We start from the raw sequence: 21,952 nt of genomic DNA on the forward strand, positions 1-21,952 counted from the left end.
CACAGTAGCAAGAGGGTGAGAATGCAGAGACAAGAAAAGACATTTTAGACATAAATAGATAGGTAATAAATACGTTAATATATATATATATATATAACTTTAAGAAATGCTGTATATATTTGTTAAAATGTAGTTAAAATGAGACAGCATTGATTTTCAATTTTCGAAAAAGATGGCTGTTAAATAAAGTGTATGAAGACATACTTTGTGTTGTAGGTCCTATCTGGTAGTGCACTCTCTTCCTTCATCTCCCATCCTTTTACATCTGTTTCATACCTTCTATTTCCTATCTCACCCACTTCCTCTCTTGCGACAGCCCTAATGGTCTATGATGGAGTCCTCATGTCAGCGTGGGGAGTCTGGGACTGTTCACGAGGATGGAGTTTTATTCTCCGGCTCACAGCCACTGATCCAAGTTGGCATAGTCAAGTACCTATGTGGCTAAGTGGTTGAAGAGCTTCATTTGCAGAGGAGAAGGAACTGAACGGCAGGGGGTTCAGTTCAGCTTATATGTATGTACAACATGAACTGGATAAGGGAAGGGAAGAGAGAGTCACGACAGTCACGACATTTCTGTGTGTCTGACATCTGAGTACTGCCATTCAACTCAAACTTGCAGGGAAGTGCATCACTCAGTCTTTTTTCATTCAAAACACACCGGTGGAATCCCGCTGTCTCTCATGTCACCACCTCCACCACCTGCTGCAACCATCCTTTCTCATTTCCAGATGTACAGAAAGGTATAAATAGTTTCAAATAATTAGAACATGACACACACCACTTGGAGAAAGTTTGGTTTAAAACTTTGTGGAATGATTTATCCTGCTTCACAGCAGGGGGGCTTAAATGAATTCCAAAAAAAGGTTCATTTTCAAGCAATGCTAGACATAAAGAGACAAATGTGTTATTCCAAGTCTGCAGTCTTATTGTTATTGAATTAAGAGCAAATACAATCAACACATAGTTCTGACCTGGTGCTAAACTGGTAATTTAATCTTTTAAAATAAATTATTTCCTCCATATCTTCTAGAAAAAGCTGATTTTTTAATCACCGTCCCACTCTCGAATTGTATTTATTCATTGATTCATTCATTTTCTGAATGACTCAGTCTCGCAGGGGGTGCTGGATCCCATCCCAGCCAACTACGGGCACCAAACAGGGTACATCTTGAATTGGTGGCCAGCCAATCACAGGGCACAAGGAGACGGACAACCACTCACGCTCACATTCATAACTAGGGACAATTTAGAGTGTTCAACCAGCCTACCCTGCATGGCTTTGGGATGTGGGAAAAAATTGCAGTACCCGGAGAAGTCCCACGCATGCCTGGGAAGAACATGCAAACTCCACACAGTAAGGACCGACCTGGGATTGAACCCTTGATCCCAGAACTGTTAGGCCGATGCGCTAACCACTCGGTCACCAGGCCACTGAATTGTATTTAATAGAATAAAAAATAATAACTTGAGGTTAAAAGGTCAAAATGTAACACGTTTTACCCGCGTTTGAGTCTGATTTGATTCGAAAGCCTGAGGAATTTTGCACGCTACCATTCCTACTAAAGCTGTTATATAAATGCATAATGTATGTGCAAGCAGCAGCAGCCTTTGCTGGCACAAGTGGTAATTGTAAGAGCCTTGCACATCTGTGCTGTGCTGCACAAAAAAGAACATTAATTGGAGGGACAGAACAGATGGTGACTCTTGCAGAATTATGCTGTAAGGTGAAAGGCAAAATGTTTATGGTAAGTCTGAACGATGTTTAATATCAACCACAAACATCGCGATCTGCGCATGCAAAATACTCACATCAATGGAGGTCATTGATCGCGATAGGTATCTGCTCTTTTAATGAGTGCTTTAGGATATGTTTGTCCAAAAATGATCTTTACAGAAAATGCAAAAATACATTTTGCTGTTAATTTCATTCCACTTTTACGCAAGTGCACGAAACCTCCAATTTAAAAATGCAGTATGCATTTTCAGTGTGTTGGTGGCACCACCAATAAAATTTTAATCCTGCGAATAATCTTTCCGCTCCCTTGTTTCTTCTTCCCTTCATTTATGCATACCTGTCAATTTATACGTTTCCCCCCATTTTATACGTTTTTTGATCATTTTAAATTGTGTATGCCCTATACCAACTTTTGTACGGGATTTTTTAAGTATGTTTTCTGCAAAACCGATCTCCTTTTATCCATTTCGGCTCTAATCCGGAGCGTCTCGGTCACTGGTAGTAGACAAAAACGTCATTGTGGACTGTGAATATTGTCATGCTTTATGCACGTCCGCCTTTTCACTATATAAATATAGAGCATCAGCAAGCAATGTTCCCAGACAGTCAAGCTGTCAGCGTCATACAGCGATATCTACAGAATGTTTAGTGCATACTAATTGGGCACCCTGTTCACTTTGGAGAAAATTTTAGACTTTTAAGTGCGCCCTATGTGACTAAATATCTGCCGCGTTGCATTTGTATGTTTTTTATCGCTTAATAAGGGCAATTGCAATCATTAATAGGGGGAGCAATTTGCCGAGGTTGACAGGTATGTTTATGTCATCAGTATTGCCTCTGCAGTATTTCTGAGACGTATATAAACATAGAGCGTGCCACCTATATTTTTATTTATTTTAATATTGTTTTATTTTCATCTGGACTGTAAGGCGCATTGTTGGTTGGTTGTTTTTTTCTTTCTATATTCTGCTCAGGTTTACAAATTGTCCGGGGTCCCGCAACTTCTGATGATGTCCCAAAAACGCTCAGATTCCAGAAACTACTTAGTTTGGTGTTTCTGTTGTCTTTATTTGCAAATCACATATTTTGACATCTTTATATAAAAAACACACAGATTTTGAGCTGTACCTGTGTCAAAGTTATTTTTTACTCGATTATAACCAAACGTAATAAAAAAAATAGATGATTGCTATGATGACATTTTTCATTGTTTAAAGAAATGAACGTCCGACAGTAATTCTTGCAAATATTTATTCCCAAGTTTTTTTTACTGTACACATTAAAAGGTTAGAGTCTCATCTATGGAGATGATCGGCATATGTTTATTCATTTGGATAACTTTCATATTTTTTTACGTCCTTAAATTGTCATTTTGGCCTCCTGTGTCTCCACTTGATTTTAGTGCTATAAAATGTTAGAGCCCTTTTACAAATAACCACCTAGGTGCAATATTTGGTGAGCTGAACGGTGGGGGAAGAGCTGCCATTTTGCCCGTCATGAGTCAGTGACACAATAAATTTGAAGCAGCTATTTTTAGAGAAATATTTACATATTCCCATCTTAATATCAACATCTTATTCTGCCTGTCATAACCTCATCACCTCAATCGAAGAGAAGTTGGGCGGAGTGAATAATTCATGTTTGACTTTGCTGCGGAGGAGGAGTGGGGGATATTTGACCTCATCAAACAATGAGGGCCTCAAAGCAGTTGATAAGGCTGTCAAGGGAGATGCTCTGATTCTATCAGTTTGACACCAAATGTAGCAGACAAGAACAAGAACATTTATGTCAGACTGTCGCTGACTTAAGATGTGACAATTCATTGTGTATGCTGTTGTAGTGGAGACACCACATCTTTTTTTAACTGCATTTGTGATGTAAACCTGGTGAATGAAGGTTAACTGCAAATTACACCAAATAAAGATGCGATGGGTAAGGGAATTACATTTCTCAATGTGGGCAGACAGTGCTAAAGATTATGTGGACTCGAAACAGACACACACGATGAGTCAGTCACTAAGCAAGTCTTGAAAATGCTGAACATCTATTATGTTTTTCCACTGCTCCCATTTTATTGCTCGAGGTAAAAGTTTTAAGTTCATAAATAATATTTTTGCAAACCCTCTGAATTTAGCTGATCCAACTAAAATAACTTCAAAAGGAGACCTTACCGGACTGCATGTAATGAAAAAGTGTGGTGTAGTAAAAAGTAAATTTACTGCCTGAGCATTTGGGTGATGTGCCGTTAGCCATGTTTCTTCCAATCAGAACTGTTAAGGCTGTGGTGGGATTGTGCTAATCAATCCTGTCTTGCTGCTTGGCTGTTTCTGAGCCAACACATGGCTCAGAAACAGCCAAGCAGCAAGACAGGATTGAATTGGATGCCTTTATTGTCATTATACAGTTCAATACAAATACAATGAGATCTAAAGCTACACCATAAAATGGACACATAATAATTAGTCAACATAAATAAGTAGTCACATATGATAGTACAGACGCTCCCCTACTTACGAACGAGTTACGTTCCGAGCGATCGTTCGTAGGGTGAATTCGTTCGTAAGTTAAAATGAAGTTTAACTTACTTTTGGAAGATGTACTCGATGCTTAAGGAGATGATGGAGGAGGAGGAGGAAGAGGAGGATTTTATATCATGAGAGGGTCTTCATCGTCGCTGGAATGGGCTTCAAAAGTTACTTCCTCCTCCGTAACTTCAATGTAGGAAAAAGTTGAGGGTCGAGGAGAAGAAGATGATGGTTGATGAGTATCTTCCTTGGAGGATTTACTAGAAACTGGCCGAAAGAAGCGATCTAACGACGATTGCACAGTTTTCTTCTTTTTTTCATCATAAATGATGAGGTAGCACTGTATGGCATCATTCAATTGATTTGCAACCTTTGTGCAATGTTCAATATTTGGGTCTTGCTGCTCAAAGAGTGCGGTGGCTTTATTTAGTTTCGTCTCGAATTTCTTCATGGAGACAGGCGTTTCTTCCTCCTCCTCCTCCCAGAGGAAGGTGGATGCTGGGTGAGCTCTCACAGCGCCAAGCGTCGGTATTAGCGGCGGAAAGAAGCACTACTCGGAAAAAGGCGTGCAATACAAAATCTAACTTACAAATTTACAGCATCTCTTTCTGAACATTTTTCGACATATGCCATATGTGCAGACATGTTCGTATGTAACATTGTTCGCAACTCGAATGTTCGTAAGTAGGGGAGCGTCTGTAGTAATTATAATAGCAGTAAAAATAGTCCGGTAAAAAAATGACTAAAGTGGCGAGCAGCCTGTGGAGGTTTAGTGCAAGTGCAAGATAAGAAAATGTCTTGATTAGGTTCTCCTAGGTGCAGAACCCGAGGTGAGTATGGTGGTGGCTCTTGAGAAGAAACTGTTAGTGTATCCTGGGGCCATGAACAATGAGAGGTGGTCTGACTGTCCAAAGTGTAGGAGTGGTATGGCTCTGTATGCACACTTGATGTCAGAGTAAACCTGATACAGAGTTTTATCCTCTTTTGTTGGACATTTCACATGTTGGTAAAATTTCGGCAAAACAGTTTTGAGATTTTTCTCACTAAACTCTCCAGCAATGCGTGCCTCTTGGGTAGGCGTGCTGGTGATTGTTCATGGTGTCCAGTAGAAGGGAGCGGTTCTCACGTGGGATGTAAAAAGCTGTGATCATAACGACGGCTATGTCTCTGGGCAGAAAGAAGGGTCTGCATCTCACCTACATGATTTTGAGGTTTGCAAAAGTGTCCATCCAGAACTGTGTTATTGTTACACCATTCCTCATTCACGTAGATGCAAAGCCCGCCGCCTCTTTTTTTCCCCTCCGAGTTGATAGTCCTGTCCGATCTGAATAGCGGCCGACCTGCTAGCTGCACTGTAGCGTTGGGTATTTGTGGATGTAGCCACGTATCGGTGATGATTCGCATGCGGCATTCTCGAACATAGCGATTTGTGGAGAGCTGTAATTCCAAATCATCCGTCTAGTTTACAATGGATCTGACATTGGAGAGGTAGATCCTATGCAGTGGTAGTTTGAGTGGCCTTTTCCTGAGCTCAGCCAACAGGCCCACTCTACAGCCTCACTTTTGTTTTCTCTCCTGACGGCGCCTCCTTCGCCGGCCAGACTCGATAACAATCCACTGAGGCTCCGCAAATATGGCTATCTCTTCCAGAATGCTGAGCACGCAATGGAAGTCGCTAGAAACTTTAATTTTCTGCTGGTAACCAATGTTTAATTTGAGTCCAAATGGTTATAATAGATGTTAAAGTACGGTATTGACGAATAACTTGCGAAAAAACACACAAAACGCAAATATTGTGCACAGGTATGGAGAGCTTAAACCTGCTGGTAAATCAGGTATTTAAACAAAGCTTTGCAAAACTTAATTTTAATATATTTTCAATCGCTTTCAAATGTGCATTCTCAGTAAAACTACATTTCCAACAAATAAGGTCATTTAGACATATATCACAGCTGATTACCAAAATCCACCAATCAGTGAACAACTTCTTTTATCTTAAATCAATTATCCCAATTGAAATTAAATGTTGGTCCCATTCAAAAGCATTTGCTAAAACGCTAGAATAGGGAAGCTGGCAATTTCGCCTTAAATAGGCCAGTTAAAGCTGGCTGTGGATGGCAAACTGTAATCAGTTATCATGGTGGACTGTGACAGAAACCCCCAATCCCCACAAGAGATGGGGATTTCTTTGGTTTCTTCAAAAAGTCAGACACTTGTATGGAAGCAGAACAAGACTACAGAAGATTTGAAAATCGTTTAGGATGAGGACAGTGAAATTCCCTAATGAGACGACGGCACAGGATGAATCCAACTGGGGTGCAGGGTCTCTTGTCTTGTCTTTACAATTCTCTTTTTACAAGGTTTTTCTTGCCTCTCCTCCATCATCATGAATGATGCAGGCTGAAAATTGTCTAGGCAGGGCCTCTGTCGATGAGCATCAATACCAGGAAACAGGAAACTATCTCTGACAGTTTTGATTGGACCTGTGTCAATTTTTGTTTGGACCCAAATTGATCAATAAATCAGGGTGCCCACTTCTTCCATTCCAAATGGAGCTCTCAATAGCTGGGGCCTTCTATCTTTTTTTTCAATTGACAGTCATACCATGTTGCTTAGCCAAAAAGAGATGAGAAGTCCTGGTTTGTGCCAAAGTATGGTGGCAATGATAGACAAAAGCCTGAGCATCTATTACGTGGCAGGAATTAATGGGCAAACTGGGAGGGAAACAAACACTTTTATGAGCAAAGCATTAAAAGTGTTGGGGATGTATTCAACCTATCCAACAACCAACCCTGAAGGTTGATATGTCAGCATAGAGTTGTCTCTATGTGCTGCTTAATTCTTAAGGTTTGATCACTTGACTGGGGATAAAATCCAAAAGACAGAGTGCTGGCACCTTCAGTGAGTTTACAGAACTCCTTCCACAATACATGAATTCCGCAATCAGAGAACAGATCATTGGGAACCATGGAGGCAAAAAATGTGCAGAAGAACTCATTTCATTGTCACCTTGGCAGATGGCAATATACGTAAGGGCACAAGTGAGACATTTTACTGAAACTGTCAGTATAGTTGTGTAGTCCTAAACAGTGTTTTCCGATTGGGAAAAATGAGAAGAAATGATGAAAATATGGACATTAACACATGATCCACGCAGCATTTTAATGCTGATTTTTAGGAGCAATAAGACTATAAAACAAAAGCATTGGCATTATCACCCATTTTCATTGGTGTATTTACTTCAGGTAAAACTGAGGGTGACACTCTCCTTCCGCACTTCGAAATAAGGGGTACCACAAGCATGTGGTCATTGCAAAGTTGTGATGATTGAAAAATGACAAAGGCACAGGACGTATTGGCGGGTGCAACAACTCTCAAGGGTTAATGACTCATAATCAAAGAAAGTACAAGGTATATTTTGAATGCCTGACTTGAATGTGGTCCGCAACAAACGCAAGATACCAGTTCGTTGCTGGGACCCATGCCAAATCCCATGGAGAAGTGAAAACAGGGAAACGTATTGCCACAGAGAACAGATATTGGAATGCAGAAGCATTGGTTACCAGCCGACCATGCAACCCACAGAAACCCGGGGGTGAACATGAAAACTCCAAACTGAAGGACCGAACTGGGATAAAAACCCAGAAACCCAGAACTGTGAGGTCGATGCGCTAACCACTCACCGCTGAGCTTAACATAGCAAGGGTTATTCAGGTAGTTGTGTAAAGTTTTAGCTCACCAGTATTGGTTCTTCTTTCAAAGTCATGTCTTTGGCTGGACAGTAGGTGATAAAGTAGATGCAAAGATGGACCTGTAATTAACTGCTAACTTCCACTCCTTCGGACTGACAATTGTCCGGTCCAGCCACATGGATTTAGACACCCGAAACTCTAGCAACAAACAGAGGAAGGTCTGCAAGCAACACTATCTTATTTATTCAGCAAGACCTTAAAGCGCCACAGGTGGCTAGAAAGGTCCAATTGCTTTGAAAAGCCTTGATATGGACGTAGGAAAATTTACAATGGTAACACTGAAGCAAAAAAAAACATTCTACTAGAAGGGTGGAAAGGTGTTAGTTGGTACAAACCAGGCCAATGTTCAGATAAACTAGCCTACAATGAGCCTGAGTGTTGCATGGAATTTTACATCAAGCATGTGTGTATAGTAGGTGTCCCAGAGCAAAAGGCATACCACTGCATTTTTTACTATCTTCCACTATTAAACATCTTTAGGTTTCAGTGTGAACGTGAATGGTTGTTTATCTCATCGTACCTTGCGATTGGCTGCTGACCTTTGTGATGATAAGTGGAACGGAAAATGAATGAATGAATGAATGGATCTTCTACACATAAACAAAGACCACCCGCCCTTTTGTCTTCCCTTCATCACGTGCCTACATATACTGCAATACTGTTCGTTCTCATCCCAAACTGTATGTATTATGTAAAGAAAACATTTACAAAACATTTACTAAACATTTCAGGCTCTTTAGTGCTCTCTCCCTGTCTTTGTCTCTCCCCTCCTCTTCTTCCTCCCACACACATCTGCTTCTCTTCTCCTGTCTGACTCCTTTTAGCTTTGACTGGGTCTGCTGTTTTGCTCATGAGTGACTGGTGTTGACTCTGTACTTGTGATATGCGTGCGCTTCCTTTGCCAGCTCAAACATAAAATAACAAATAACACTTGAAACCAGTAACCCGGCTGTTGGCAGTTGGTAAAAGAAAAAAAACAATTAGAGGATATGAGAGCACAACATTTGACATCTTTTTTTAAAAAAAATGACATGCATATTTATGGGCAAAAACAGTCGTAAGCAATTATGTTTGCTTTTTTCATCTTGTCGCATGTACTTGCTCCGTTCTTGGTGTCCTAGATTTAGAAATTTGAGGAGAAATGAGTTTCTCTCAATAAGAAGCTTAGTTGGTACTGCATTGAAAATGCATAGAACGCTTTGCAGACAAAGAAAAAGACTATTGCTCATTACTGCTGCATCATGTGTTCATCAAAGCAGCGCTACAGACGCATTTATGAAATTAGACTTTAAAGGAAGACTCTTTGTGTGTCCTGGATATTTACCTGAAGCTAATTGGCTCACCTACTTGTTTGAACTTACATAAGCAATCTGAAGTTTGAGTATTATTCTATTCTTTGTTTGAAACGTAGCATGTGGTATAGCATGTTAAGTTTTATCGCATCCTACATTTATAGGAAAGCATGTAAAGTATCATTAAGCAATTCATTTAGATTAAATAAAATGCATTACTCTGTGCAAACATTTTTAAATGTCACAGAGCCACATTATGCATTTATATATTGATTTTCTAAAAACGGCAGCTTAGATACGAAGAGTGGGAATTTGTGAGTCTTTATAGCCTGAACAGTTTTAATGTGACACGGTCGCTACCCTCTACTGGGCTCTCATTTCATCGCTCTCATTCTATCTCATATAATGACAATAAAAACATTCAATTCAATTCAATTGGCTGTCTCACAACAACCACATTCTATTTTTCAAGATTCTCGCTTACATACCTGTCCACCTCGACTAAATGCTCCCCTTATTAATGATTGCAATTTCCCTTATTAAGCGATTAAAAACCGTACAAATGCAACGTGGCACAAATTTTCCCACACACACACATATAGGGCAGAGGTAGAAGTCTAAAATGTAGTACAAAGTAAATGGCTTTAGGCCCTGGTAGAATGGGCACTTGCTGCCATCTGGCTACTAAAGGGGTATTACGTCTCCCATAATAACGGCTGTGGAGGGAACTATTTCAGCGGTGCAGGGCACATTTTCATATGCTTTATTTATTTTAAGACATTGATAAATAATTTCCTTATAATTTTCTCTCATTTTTGTGTTTCCTCACATCTTTCATACAAAATCTGGACAATTTGACAAAATGTAAAGGGTTTAGTTGGTTGTTGTGTGAGGACCGTGGAAGGAATTAGAGAATTTACATATAAAGTACACCTCTACTTACAAAATTTTCAAGTCCGAAAAAAGTTCTTAATTTTGTTAGAGGTACGACTGTAGTTCTGAAAAAATGCCAGTGAACATTCAGCTCAAATGAATGTACATGTGTTACATTCCTTGTAAAAATCTGCAAAGGATTTAAGTTGCAAATGCTGAAATGTGAATAGGCTGTATATAGTATATATATAATTATTAATGATTATTTTACATCAACAAACCAGAAATAATGACACGTCCTATGAGGATTAGTGGTTCAGATAATAAATGAATGAAAACAGTGATGCAATGTTTAAATTTTTTAGGTTAAAACTTCGATTTTCGATTTTTAATGTGTTAGCTTCAAAAATTAAAATCTCAGCGCAAACACATTTTCTTCAAACAGATAAAAGGCAAATTCGCACCAGAAAAGCAATCGTGTGCCAACAATGGCCTTGATCCATTATTAAAGCAATCCATTGACTGTTAGCAATGTTGTGTCACTACACAGAAAACGGTGCAATTATTTTATAATAAGCCTGCTGTTTGGCAGTCAAATTCATTTCACACTCAGTGTCATACAGTTTCTCAGTGTTTTGAAGATGAACTTTTTCCCCTCCTATTTTTTGCTTGCGTATACAGTTCCGTTTGTAAATGAAAAGTTATGATCTCGGAGGTGGTATCATCAATTGAATGACCCTGTTTGACTGATTGGCCTTGTAAAGTGTGAAAACCCAACAGAGAGTGAGGAGTCAGAAGAGCAATCCGTCACTTACAATTCAGAGTGATGCAGTGGGATGGTGAGCTGCATTTGTTTGTGTTCCCTTGAAAAGGAATCACTCAGAAAGATAACAAGTGATCCCGGACTGGATTAGGAACAAAGTGTGATAATGCAAAAATAACTGCAATGTTCAAATTACAACAGTTGACTCGCAAGTTTCTTGCATTCAATGACTGAACACAAGAGTGTACCTGTGGTCATTGCTTTGTGAATATGTAATTGCTCGACACTAAAATTGTCGCGCTACAAATGGCAGGCAGCCATCTGAGGGTGTAATCCTCTTACTGCCCATAGTTGCTTAGCCTGGGCTCCAGCACCCCTGTGACCCACGTGAGGAAAATAAGGGAATGAATAAAGTTGTAGTGTTTAATCTCATTGATTTTGTTTGTACAATGGGCAACGGAAGGTGTCCTCATGCAAACTTTCTCATGCCACTTCAACTCAGTGTACTTCCAAAGATCTTGGTTTTGCTTTTCTCCTCAGTCAGCAAGAAAACAGCTATCATTTAAGACTAAAAATCTGTGTTACATTACATAGTATGTACATTGCATGTACAAATATACATAGTTAGTTTACATTGGGATCAGTCAAAATCAGGCCTTTCTTCCGAAAAATGAATATATATATTTTGCATGACCAATTTTTATATATATATATATATATATATATATATATATATATATATATATATGTATATATATATATATATATATATATATATATATATATATATATATATATATATATATATATATATATATATATATATATATATATATATATATGTATATATATAGTATAACTCACTATGTACTGGCAACAAGTTGACTCCCATTCACCTTGAGGAGGAGCCTGCTGTATATATAGCTGAAATTCTGTGTCATGACTGGGTCAAAAACCCCACTGGTTTTCCTAAACCTTATATTTGAACTTTTTGACAGTCACTGTCCAGAAACCCTCAATACACCATAGCGGGGAGATTGAAGGGTGTGATCCCATAAAAGGTCCCATAAAAGCGGAAGAACCACTGCACCATCGGGTGGCCCACCATACTTTTATATGCATATAATTCCCTGCTAAAAGCTTTCTTTCAACAAGCACGCCATTATCAACCTATGCAGGTATTTCACAGAACTCAATTGTAATCTTCCCCTGCTCCATGTCATTTGTGACATTTTTGGGAGTAAAGTATCACATGAATACTAATTAAAAATGTAAAAAATGTCCCCACTACTTTTTATCTAGTTTCTCAGGCAACTGAGTTCTCCTGCAGCATTGCATCATAATTTCTAAAATAACAGTTTTAGTCTGAGGTCCCACTGTGACAAAGTGAAAAGGAAGACTTCCAGAATTTTAGGATTCAGTGTTACAAGAGACGGGGTTGAGCTATGTTTTGCAAAAGGTTGCACATGTTTCCTTATCCACAATATGCTACTCACCACTGCACAGCTGCCCTCTGCGTTGTCATCCAGCAGGCCAAGTCTGCACAGGGCTTTGTCATTCCTCAGCCAATAATCTGATGAGTCCATTACACTGTTACTGCACAAGACCTGCAACACAATGACGCATCACCTCTGAGGTTCAAAGGCACACACTCTTTTGAAGACCGCCATTTACTTTGAACTGTTTGCCCTTCAGCTTATTAGGATCAATCACCTTTTAATAAGGTTTTTGGTTCTTCCGAGCCTATAATCAATAAACACTTAACTAACCAGACAGTTCATTACATGTAATTACACTGGACATTCGTTTAGATATGCTTCTGTCCTCGTGACTGATTTTCATTTTGGAAAGACATTACATTTCAAACCAAGCATTGGTTGTGATAGAATCCATGTAATATATGTACAATGGACTCATTATATTTTATGCTGTCAAGTGATTAAATCTTTTAATTACGTTTAAGCACATGCAGTCTATAGTAAACTCACGATTAATCGCATTTAATATTTTTTCAAAATTAAAATACAACAGTTCTGAGTTCGAGGGTTCGATCCCAGGTCCGGAATCTTCCTGTGGAGAGTTTGCATGTTCTCCCCAGGCTTGCGTGGGTTTTCTCCCACCGGTCCATTTTCCTTCCACATCTCATAATACGCATAGTAGGTTGGTTGAACACTCTAAATTGCCTCTAGGTATGATTATTTGCATGAATGGATGTCCCTCTCCTTGTGCCCTGCGATTGGCTGGCCACGGATTCAAATGTCACCCACCTGGTGGACATAGTTTGTTGGGATAGGCTCCAGCAGCACTAGCGACTCTTGTGAAGATAGGTGGTTCGGAAAATGAATGAATGTTAAAAAATGTGCTTATGCAACCCTGATACAGATTGCTTCATCAATGTCGTGTTTGGGTAGTTAAATTTTTCCTTTGCTAAAAAAGATATAGAGATTACAGGAATCTGTTACTTCCAACAGTGATCAACGAATTAATCAATCAGGAATTGGACGTTAGTGTGAGCGTGAATTGTTGTATAATTGAACTCACCAAAACGCCTGTCCATCACAGATCTTCTCCGGCTTTATTGTGCTTTTAGGGGAGATTTTAAGCCAATAAATCCTCCCAAAGAATGCCACATTTTGGCAAAAGTAAAAGTTACTCTTTGCCTGAAAACAGGGATTTTATCCCCATCCTCCATGTTGTTGAGTGCAAATATAGCGAGCTTCATGCATTTACGACAAAAGCTTATGGAATTCTCATTGTGCTCGAAAACATTCAAACTATCTGTGCATTGAAACTGAATAAAAGTTGGGTTTCACCTGGAAACCTGGATTTTACCTCGATCCTTTATGTGCTTGTGCCCGCATACAGTGCGTCTCAGTGGTCATGAGAAATGCGCAATTTAATAATAATAATAATAATCGGACATAGGCCATGTCGTCATTACCACAACACAAAAAAGCCTACTTGTCATCACACGCAGAAACTGCGTGTGACGAAATTGATGGTGCTTCTCCATAAGCTACGTTTAATCGGCAAAAGACCTAAATAAGTGTAAGTTACGGACTTGTAATTTGTCATTCCGCTGTTGTGGATACAGGTCGCTTACCTCTCGATTACCGCACACTGTCTGACACTTACCTTCCTGTCTGCCACTTACCTTCCTTCAAGTCAGCTAGTAGGAGGCAGATCACCAACCAAACATCTATTCATCTATTCATTTTATCCAAACGTGCTCGAAAACAACCATAATGAATTTCACCAAGCGGCCAGGCGAGTTCATGCTCATCACGCCATCTCAATGTGCCCCATTTTGGCCATTAAAATTTTGATTTAAGTTTCTGTGAGTCCAAACGGGGACGGGTAGGGCCATAATTTATGGCGCATAAAAAGGGTATTTTCCTTAAGTGAGTGTGTTTACCTGACAGCATTAATTATGATAATCATTATTCTGTATTGATATATAAAATATTTTAACACATTGCTCTGGAAACTAATGATTGCATATTGTTTAAAAAAAAACCCAGAATGAATGTGAATAGTTGTCTGAGTCAAACTGTGTTTTGTAACTAGTTGGTGATCAGTCAATTGAATTGAATGTTCAATTCAATTGACTGTATTATTATTAATGTGATATTAATACAGTCAATAGTGTATTCTTCCGTCTGCTCAAAGCCGGCTGTAATAAAATTCACCTCCACGTGACCTTGAGGAAGATAAATGTGATTAAAAAAACATGGATAGTGTATTTTTGTTTTAAAGCACTAATTATAATTTTTTCTGTTGATTTTTACTAAAATGACCACTTGACCTATAATTGGTTAAAGGCGATGAGTCTCAACTTTTGGATAGCTGTCCACTGTAGTGATCACTGCTAAAATGTTGTCATTTCTATAATTAGAGCAGTGAAAAAAGAATCTTTCAGCTTTGCCTGTGTATTTTTAGATCAAGTCTGTCAAAATTTGAGTTGTGCGTATGGAATGAGACACCCGAAGATGTGGCAAAAACACAGTTAAGTTGAAGTTTGCCAATTTAATTGAATAACGTTTTATATATGCTATCTAGGTTAACAAAGCTCACATTAATTATCCACTAGAACAGTGAGCAAAAGTCAGGTGTGACGCGGGAAATTGCAAGAAGTCATACAATGTAATATTCAGAGAGAAAAATTAATATGAATATAACGAGATTCAAATTGAATTATTACAAGGTTAAAATCAAAATAATATGAACATTAAATCATATATTATACTATTACAAGATTCAAATTGTGAAACAGTCATTTTGTTGCTTATTTTTCTCTAACATTGCTTTTTAGGGCATCAACTTTTGGGGACATAAAGTCTTTGTGATCACAACATTTTTTTGCATATTATTAGGAGATTGAAGTCATATTTGGAGAAAAGTCATAAAATCATTACTTATTTTTGCATTACTTGAACCGGAAGTTGTTCAGGGTCCGCAGAAATCAACTTTTGGTGACATTAGGTCAGTGTGAAAATTTTGATTTTGGAATAATTTTGGAGGTTTCTGTGATTCCTGCTGATAAAACTTTTATGAGAATGACTATTGTTCATAAAGGTGATATAGTTTTAAAATAAAAGATTTTCAGCAGCTCAAAAAAAGGTTGGGAAACACTGCACTAGACAATGGGGTAACTCTGTGTGACCTGCATATCATTTTCCCATTATAATGGATGTGAATATCATGAAACAATAACAATGGTGAATAGTTCGCATTTGCATGTTAAAAGGGGATATTTATCTCTTTTGTCACTTGGTTTGACCAGCATATGAAAGGTGTTGACTCGGCTTTTGCCACTTTGTATATTACAAGGCCATTACAGGTTTTATAAGCTTTTGCAGGAAAACCTGTAGTTCATGTTTAAGTTTAAAATGATTTAGAAGTATAACTGTTTTTGGGGGTGCTCTGTGAGATTTTTAACAAGACAACTGATATACAGTAAAACAAAGTATTATTGTACAGTGGTACCTCGAGATACGAGCTTAATTCGTTCCGGAACTGAGCTCATATGTCGATATTCTCGTAACCCGAATGAAGGTTTCCCATTGGAATGAACTAAAAACAAATTAATTTGTTCCAACCCTCTGAAAAAACAACAAAAACAGGATATTGGATTGGAAAAAATGTTTTATTTATTCTAATTGCCATCTATTAACAAAGTAGTAACACATAACTAGTGGTTTAATATTACTAAAATGTGTTTAATAGAACTAAAATTAGACAGATTTTGCGGAGGGTAGAGCGAGGGACATAGAGGGAAGCGGGGGCGAGCAGGGGAGATTTTTTGCACCGATGAATCGTAATATAACAAAGAAATTTAAATGAACTTGGATTACGATGCAGACACACTCAAAAATAAGTTTAATCTAACCTAACACTAAACTTAATTCTAATTTTGTTTTACATTTTTATACCATTGGCTCTGTTTGCCCCGTCTCCAACCTGACTTTTAGTATCGATGGGCTGTTTGCTGTTGTATTCCCTTCAAAATATTCCGAAAATGATGCACACAAATGTCCTCACAATAGGATAACGCACGACCACTTGCCAACGAGAAGTAGTCTTGAATTAGCGATCGCTCCGCCAACAGGAGCTAAGAGGCTAAGGGGGGAAAAAACACTGAAAAAAATGCACCGCTCCGCCCAGTGCTCGCAGAGACATTACAAAGAGGTAGTTGCGAACAGAGACATTACAAAGAGGGAGTTGCGAGCCAGTGCCCCTGATGTTCTTATGAGCAGCCAACGAGAAGTAATATATACTCGTAGCGATCGCTCCTCCATTCGCGCTGAGTGACGGAAAAAAACACTGAAAAAAATGCAACGCTACGCCCAGTGCTCGTAGATATCTGTTATATACGAAAGAGATGCGGCAAAAAAGACAGTGCGCTACAATGATAAACAGCCTCTCATGTCTTGGCCACCTGGCTTTCTCGTATCTCAAAAATTTTCTCGTATCTAGAGATAATTATTTGCTCGAAATTTTACTCATATCTCGAAATGCTCGTATGTCGGGGTGCTCGTATGCACCACTGTATTCTGTTGTATTCTTAGGTGTTGTTTTGTTTTTCATTTAACCGGAGATCTATATGTGGGGTAAAAAAATGACCCCAAGGCATATTATTTTTAATGTAGATATTGTGGGTCATGCATCCTGATATTAAAAGACACTACCAGATATTACGTATACAATATGCTCATTCTCACTGTGTATTTTAGTGACATATGGCTTCTTATGACAGCACCCTGGTGAATGGACCATCTGTATGTACCCTTAGCCAGCCAATGGTGACAAAGAAGAGGCTGATTTCAGTATAGGCAATTGCATATTAAAAGCCTGCTGCCATAGCTCAGCAGAACTTGCAACTCAATAATGAGAACTTATGTCTTTATAGACATTTCAAGTGCTATGCAGTTAACATTGAAAGTTGCAGGCGAAAATGCACAGGGAGTGTCAGTAACTCCATGCAAACATACTGACTAAGACACATCTAAACCCACATACGCTTTAGGAGGAAATTCAATCTAGCTTGCAGCCCAATCCGTTGCTATTTTATAGTTCTCCTTTCTCCAAGGAAGAGGGAGATGATAAAACTACAAGGTTGACCTGAAAGCCTGGCAGGTGCTTTTATTGTACTTCACCAACATCCTGTCATAGACCACAAGAAAGAAATTAAAAGCTATGGCCAAACAAACCAATTGGTGTAAAAACACTATAGCCATTTCAAGAAGGACCCATGCATCGGACAACCTAAAGGAACCCGCTTAAACGGGGTTATAATAAGTTTCAATGTCTTTTTCTTACCTTCTTACAAGCGCTGATTGCGGAGGACACGGTGCTCTCTGTGCTGCCTCGCTCTGCCTCCGCAGACTCTGAGTCTTCAAACATGGCAGATGATTGGAAGTTGCTGCGAGGCAAAAAAAAGGAAAGGATACACTTTGAGAGAGATTACAACGACTGGCGTTGACTTAAGCAGCAAGCAGTCCGTCACATGTGGTCAAACTCACACTTTGAATGAGTCCCCTCCTACCCCAAAAGGTAAGTAGGAGTTCCAGAACATGCAGTAGTTGGAGAACCCTGTTTGTGGCTGTGCTGGCCACAAAGTTAATATATTGGCTGCCTCCGATGAGAAATTTTAAGAGGAGCCAAGACTGTCAGTGCAACCAAATAAAGATCTTGATGTTGCTTACTTTATACTATAGGCCAGTTCCAGAGTTGCCGACCTCCGTCGACCCCAATTCAGGAGTACCCTTATCCCGTTTCCGGAGTATTTCCGAAGTGAATCCGATTCACGCAAAATTGATATAAAATGTAAAAAAAAAAAATAAGCGTAGGACAATTTAAATCAAACTGTTATTATCATGTTTTTACATTAATTGAAATATTGTGTTTTTGCAATCTATTGAAAAAGTACAACATGATGAAAATAAGTTTATCTTTGTGTTTGGATCTTTCTACGTGCGTTTTACAGTCTGCAATCCAACACGTGTCACCCTGAAGTCGCACTCTCATGTTGTGCAATGTGCAAAAGTCGGTCCTTTTGGAGATGGCTTCAACATGGGATTATTTTGTCAAATATGAACCAATAAACTTCTGCAAGTGTCTGGGTTTCGTATTAGAAGTTTCATCCAAATTTCCATCCATTTTGCATTTAACCCGAGCAGGCATATTGATAAGACTTACCAGTGCCGTGTAATACTCCTACTTCCTATAGAACAACCCTGGAATTAATATGATTTGTTTCTAAACAAAAGACTGGTGGTTTAGCCTTAATAATACCCTTATGAACAAAAACGAAAACATACATGTTAAAGTGATAGAGGCTACCTATGTAATCGATTGCCACGCTGAAGTCGCACAAGACTAATAATTCGTCAGAACTTGTAACTCGGATGATTCACAATGCACTCGTGTTACCGAATTCTTACAGTTTACAGTGCAGTTGAATAAAGATGGCGGAAGCCGTAGCGATGGAGTGAATTTCGAGGTATTTAAATTGGAAATTTGGTACTTTTCCAAAATGGATGCTTCAATAAAAAAAAAAGTGAATTTTTTGGGGGATTTCCGAAGTTTAGGGAGGTTGTCCGGAGTCCCAGAGTTTGGGTTGCATTCCCAAAGACACTACTGAAATTCCAGAGTAGTTGGCAGCCCTGCAGTTCCTAATGCTACTTATTTCATACTCTGACTTTCTCCCGATAACAGTTAGGATTGGCTCCAGCACCCTATGACTGTGAAGACCATAAGCATTGCAAACAAAAAAATGGGATTGGCAATATTATGGAGGCAATAATAATGAACCACAATATAACACGAAAAACCTGCAGTCTGTAAGCAGAAAAAATATTATGAAACATGCAACAGTCAACTAAATAGTAAAATGAAACAATAAAATAAGTTAACGTATTCTTTCAAATGGCAGTTTTAAAAGAACTAAACAAAGGATTTTTATAAATCAATTTTGGTTAGAAATAAGATAATGGTACCTATCAAAAAGAAAGTTGTTGTTTTCCTGGAATGCATTCAAAGCTAATTGTAAGCATTTACCTTTGAACGCCTGAAGATTCCCTACCATCTATCTGAGCCTGTAATGAACATTCCCTGGAGCAAATAATAGGTCAGGGGAAGTAAGTAAGCACAGAATTGAGGGGACAAGATGATGTATGGGAGATAAGTGGATGTGATTGCTATTAAGTGCTATCTCCAAGGCACAAATCAAAACACCCTAAAACAAACGAGGACAATTCTGACCAGATTGGTGCTGATAATTTGTAACTATGCCAAAGAAATATTGGCTTGTCCCTCCATTGATATTTTACACAAAGATGACTATTGCACTGAACAGTTTCTTTCTCTCTTTTCTGTCTATCTATTTTCTCTCTCTCTCTCCTCTCTCTTCCTCTCTCTTTTCTCTCTCTCCCTCTCTCTTTTCTCTCTCTCTCTTTCCTCTCTCTCTCCCTCTCTCTTTTATCTCTCTCTTTCTCTTTCTCTCTCCTCTCTTCTCCCCCCCCTCTCTCTCTCTCTCTCTCTCTCTTCTCTCTCTCTTCTCTCTCTCTTCTCTCTCTCTCACACTCTCTCTCACACTCTCTCTCACACTCTCTCTCTCCCCTCTCCCTCTTCTGTCTGTCTCTCTTGCTCTTTTTCTTTCTTTTCTTTTGCCTTTTTATTTTTACTTAATACAAAACAGCAATTTAATTTCCATTTTATTCCTATTTAAATTAGGACAGTGCTTTTTTTTTAATTATTTTTGTTTGTATTTATGTTCCTGTTGGTTCCTGTCTGCTACCTGACCCTGTTATTTTTCCTTTCAAAACAACTAGTCAAGCGTAGATTTTCTCCGGTTTCAAGACTGGCAGCTTCCATTGATTACTAAAAAAAAATGTTTGTTAACAAGTGCGCTAAGGTGACACAAACAAACTCGGTCCAAGTGATACTACTTCAATAAATTTAACATGCAACATTTTATGGTTAAATGTTAAGTTTATTCATATAAAATTTGATTATATACTCAATTTTATTTGTGTAAGAGTATTCATTGGTCAGAACACACAATTGACCACTGCAAATTATTTCAAGGTCAGCCCTTAACTCAGTATTAAAACATTGTGTTAACTTGCAAAACAATTTTGTATGGTGACAACTTATGAAGTTATGTCATTTCTGAAATTGTATTTCTACAACTGGTCCAACTATGATGGTTGTTTTCCCTTTTAAAAAGAGGAGCGTTTCAAATGGTCAAAACAAGCAGTGATTTTCCACGCACAAGCCCCATTTTTTCCCATGCACAGAAACTGAAAATAAGATAAGTCTCAAAATTACAAGAAACACTTAAAGCACTAGATGAGCATTCATCATAACATATTTAGATGCCCCAGCGATGCTGGCTTTAAACAGTTTGGATGTGCAGCACGCAAAAAAACGAGGTTTAACAGACTTCATTCCAGTGTTGCTATCCTTAAATTAGGCGCCATTCTGGTCAATTAGGACCCTATCAAATTTAATGCGTCAAAATACTGCAAACGGTGGAAGTCGTGCCTGTCAGAAAAATAAAATAAAATAAAATAATATAAAATAGAATACATAAATACCAAATATATATATACGTACATGTATATATTTGTTTATTTTTTATTTTTTTTATTTTTTATTTTTTAAATTCCCCTTTCAAAAGGTTCTCCTTACCTTGGTGTCTTCAAAAGGCACTTTGCGTCTGTCATGGTGTCCGAACGGACAAGCTGTCCTCCACTGGCGACAATATAAGTATCCTCTGGGAGATGAACCAAAATGCACAGCGAAGAGAACCAACGCGTGACCGTGCCAGGGTCACTCTCCGGTCCACACGCGCGTGTCCGCGTCTGAAATAAGTCAACAGACCGAGACCAGTGCCAAGAAGAAGCACTAGTCATGTACGATCCCAGCAAGTGCACGCGAGCAAAGCCACACACACACGCGCCCTCGGGCACGCGTCACGGCTCCAAGAGCGCACGCGCATTTGACGCGCACGAGTGTTCGACAGCGCACGAACTGCGTTACAAATGACCTTTAAATTAGTTTCTTATTAAGACTAACATGGACCTTACAGTGTTGTTAGTCAGATTGAAGGATTTGCCCCCTGTGAAATATATGTCATACACAGGGAACATGTGCTATTCCTAATCTTGGATGTTTGAAAATGATCCATTGCTTCATTAACAAGCACGCGGTGTATTTTTTGCCATGACAAATGAACCTGGCAGTCATTTTCAATAATATGAACCCATTTGCAGGCAAAATGTAGGTGAAATAAGTAACTAACAACGATAGACATTCATTGTGTGTCTGTTACGGGTGTGAGTCATTCACTCAGAAAACGATTCGATTCATATCTTGATTCACAGTCTACGGGGCGATTCATGGGCAATTACAAAAAAAATACTAAACTATTCAAACCAATTGGATCGGGTTCAGTTTGATACCAAGTCACAATTTCAACCCAAATACCTTATGACTGAAGAACTAGA

General features: G+C 38.7%; 1 protein-coding gene across 2 annotated transcripts in view; it reads right to left on the reverse strand.

The window, feature by feature from the left end:
- sphkap (SPHK1 interactor, AKAP domain containing) overlaps nucleotides 1-21,452 on the reverse strand; it is a 34,893-nt gene extending 13,441 nt beyond the window's left edge. Inside the window, exons 1-3 of one of the 2 annotated variants that reach the window (XM_077611523.1) lie at nucleotides 21,135-21,452; nucleotides 17,760-17,862; nucleotides 12,437-12,547 (exon numbers count right to left, since the gene is read on the reverse strand). In XM_077611523.1, coding sequence (XP_077467649.1) covers nucleotides 12,437-12,547; nucleotides 17,760-17,862; nucleotides 21,135-21,358 — 438 coding nt within the window. In that variant the 5' untranslated portion in view covers nucleotides 21,359-21,452. The remainder of the gene's footprint in view (nucleotides 1-12,436; nucleotides 12,548-17,759; nucleotides 17,863-21,134) is intronic. The other variant, XM_077611524.1, reaches the window with a different exon arrangement.
- Between the last annotated feature and the right edge of the window lie 500 nt (nucleotides 21,453-21,952).

This window comes from Stigmatopora argus, chromosome 10, assembly GCF_051989625.1.
Source record: "Stigmatopora argus isolate UIUO_Sarg chromosome 10, RoL_Sarg_1.0, whole genome shotgun sequence".
NCBI classification, from domain to species: Eukaryota; Metazoa; Chordata; class Actinopteri; order Syngnathiformes; family Syngnathidae; genus Stigmatopora; species Stigmatopora argus.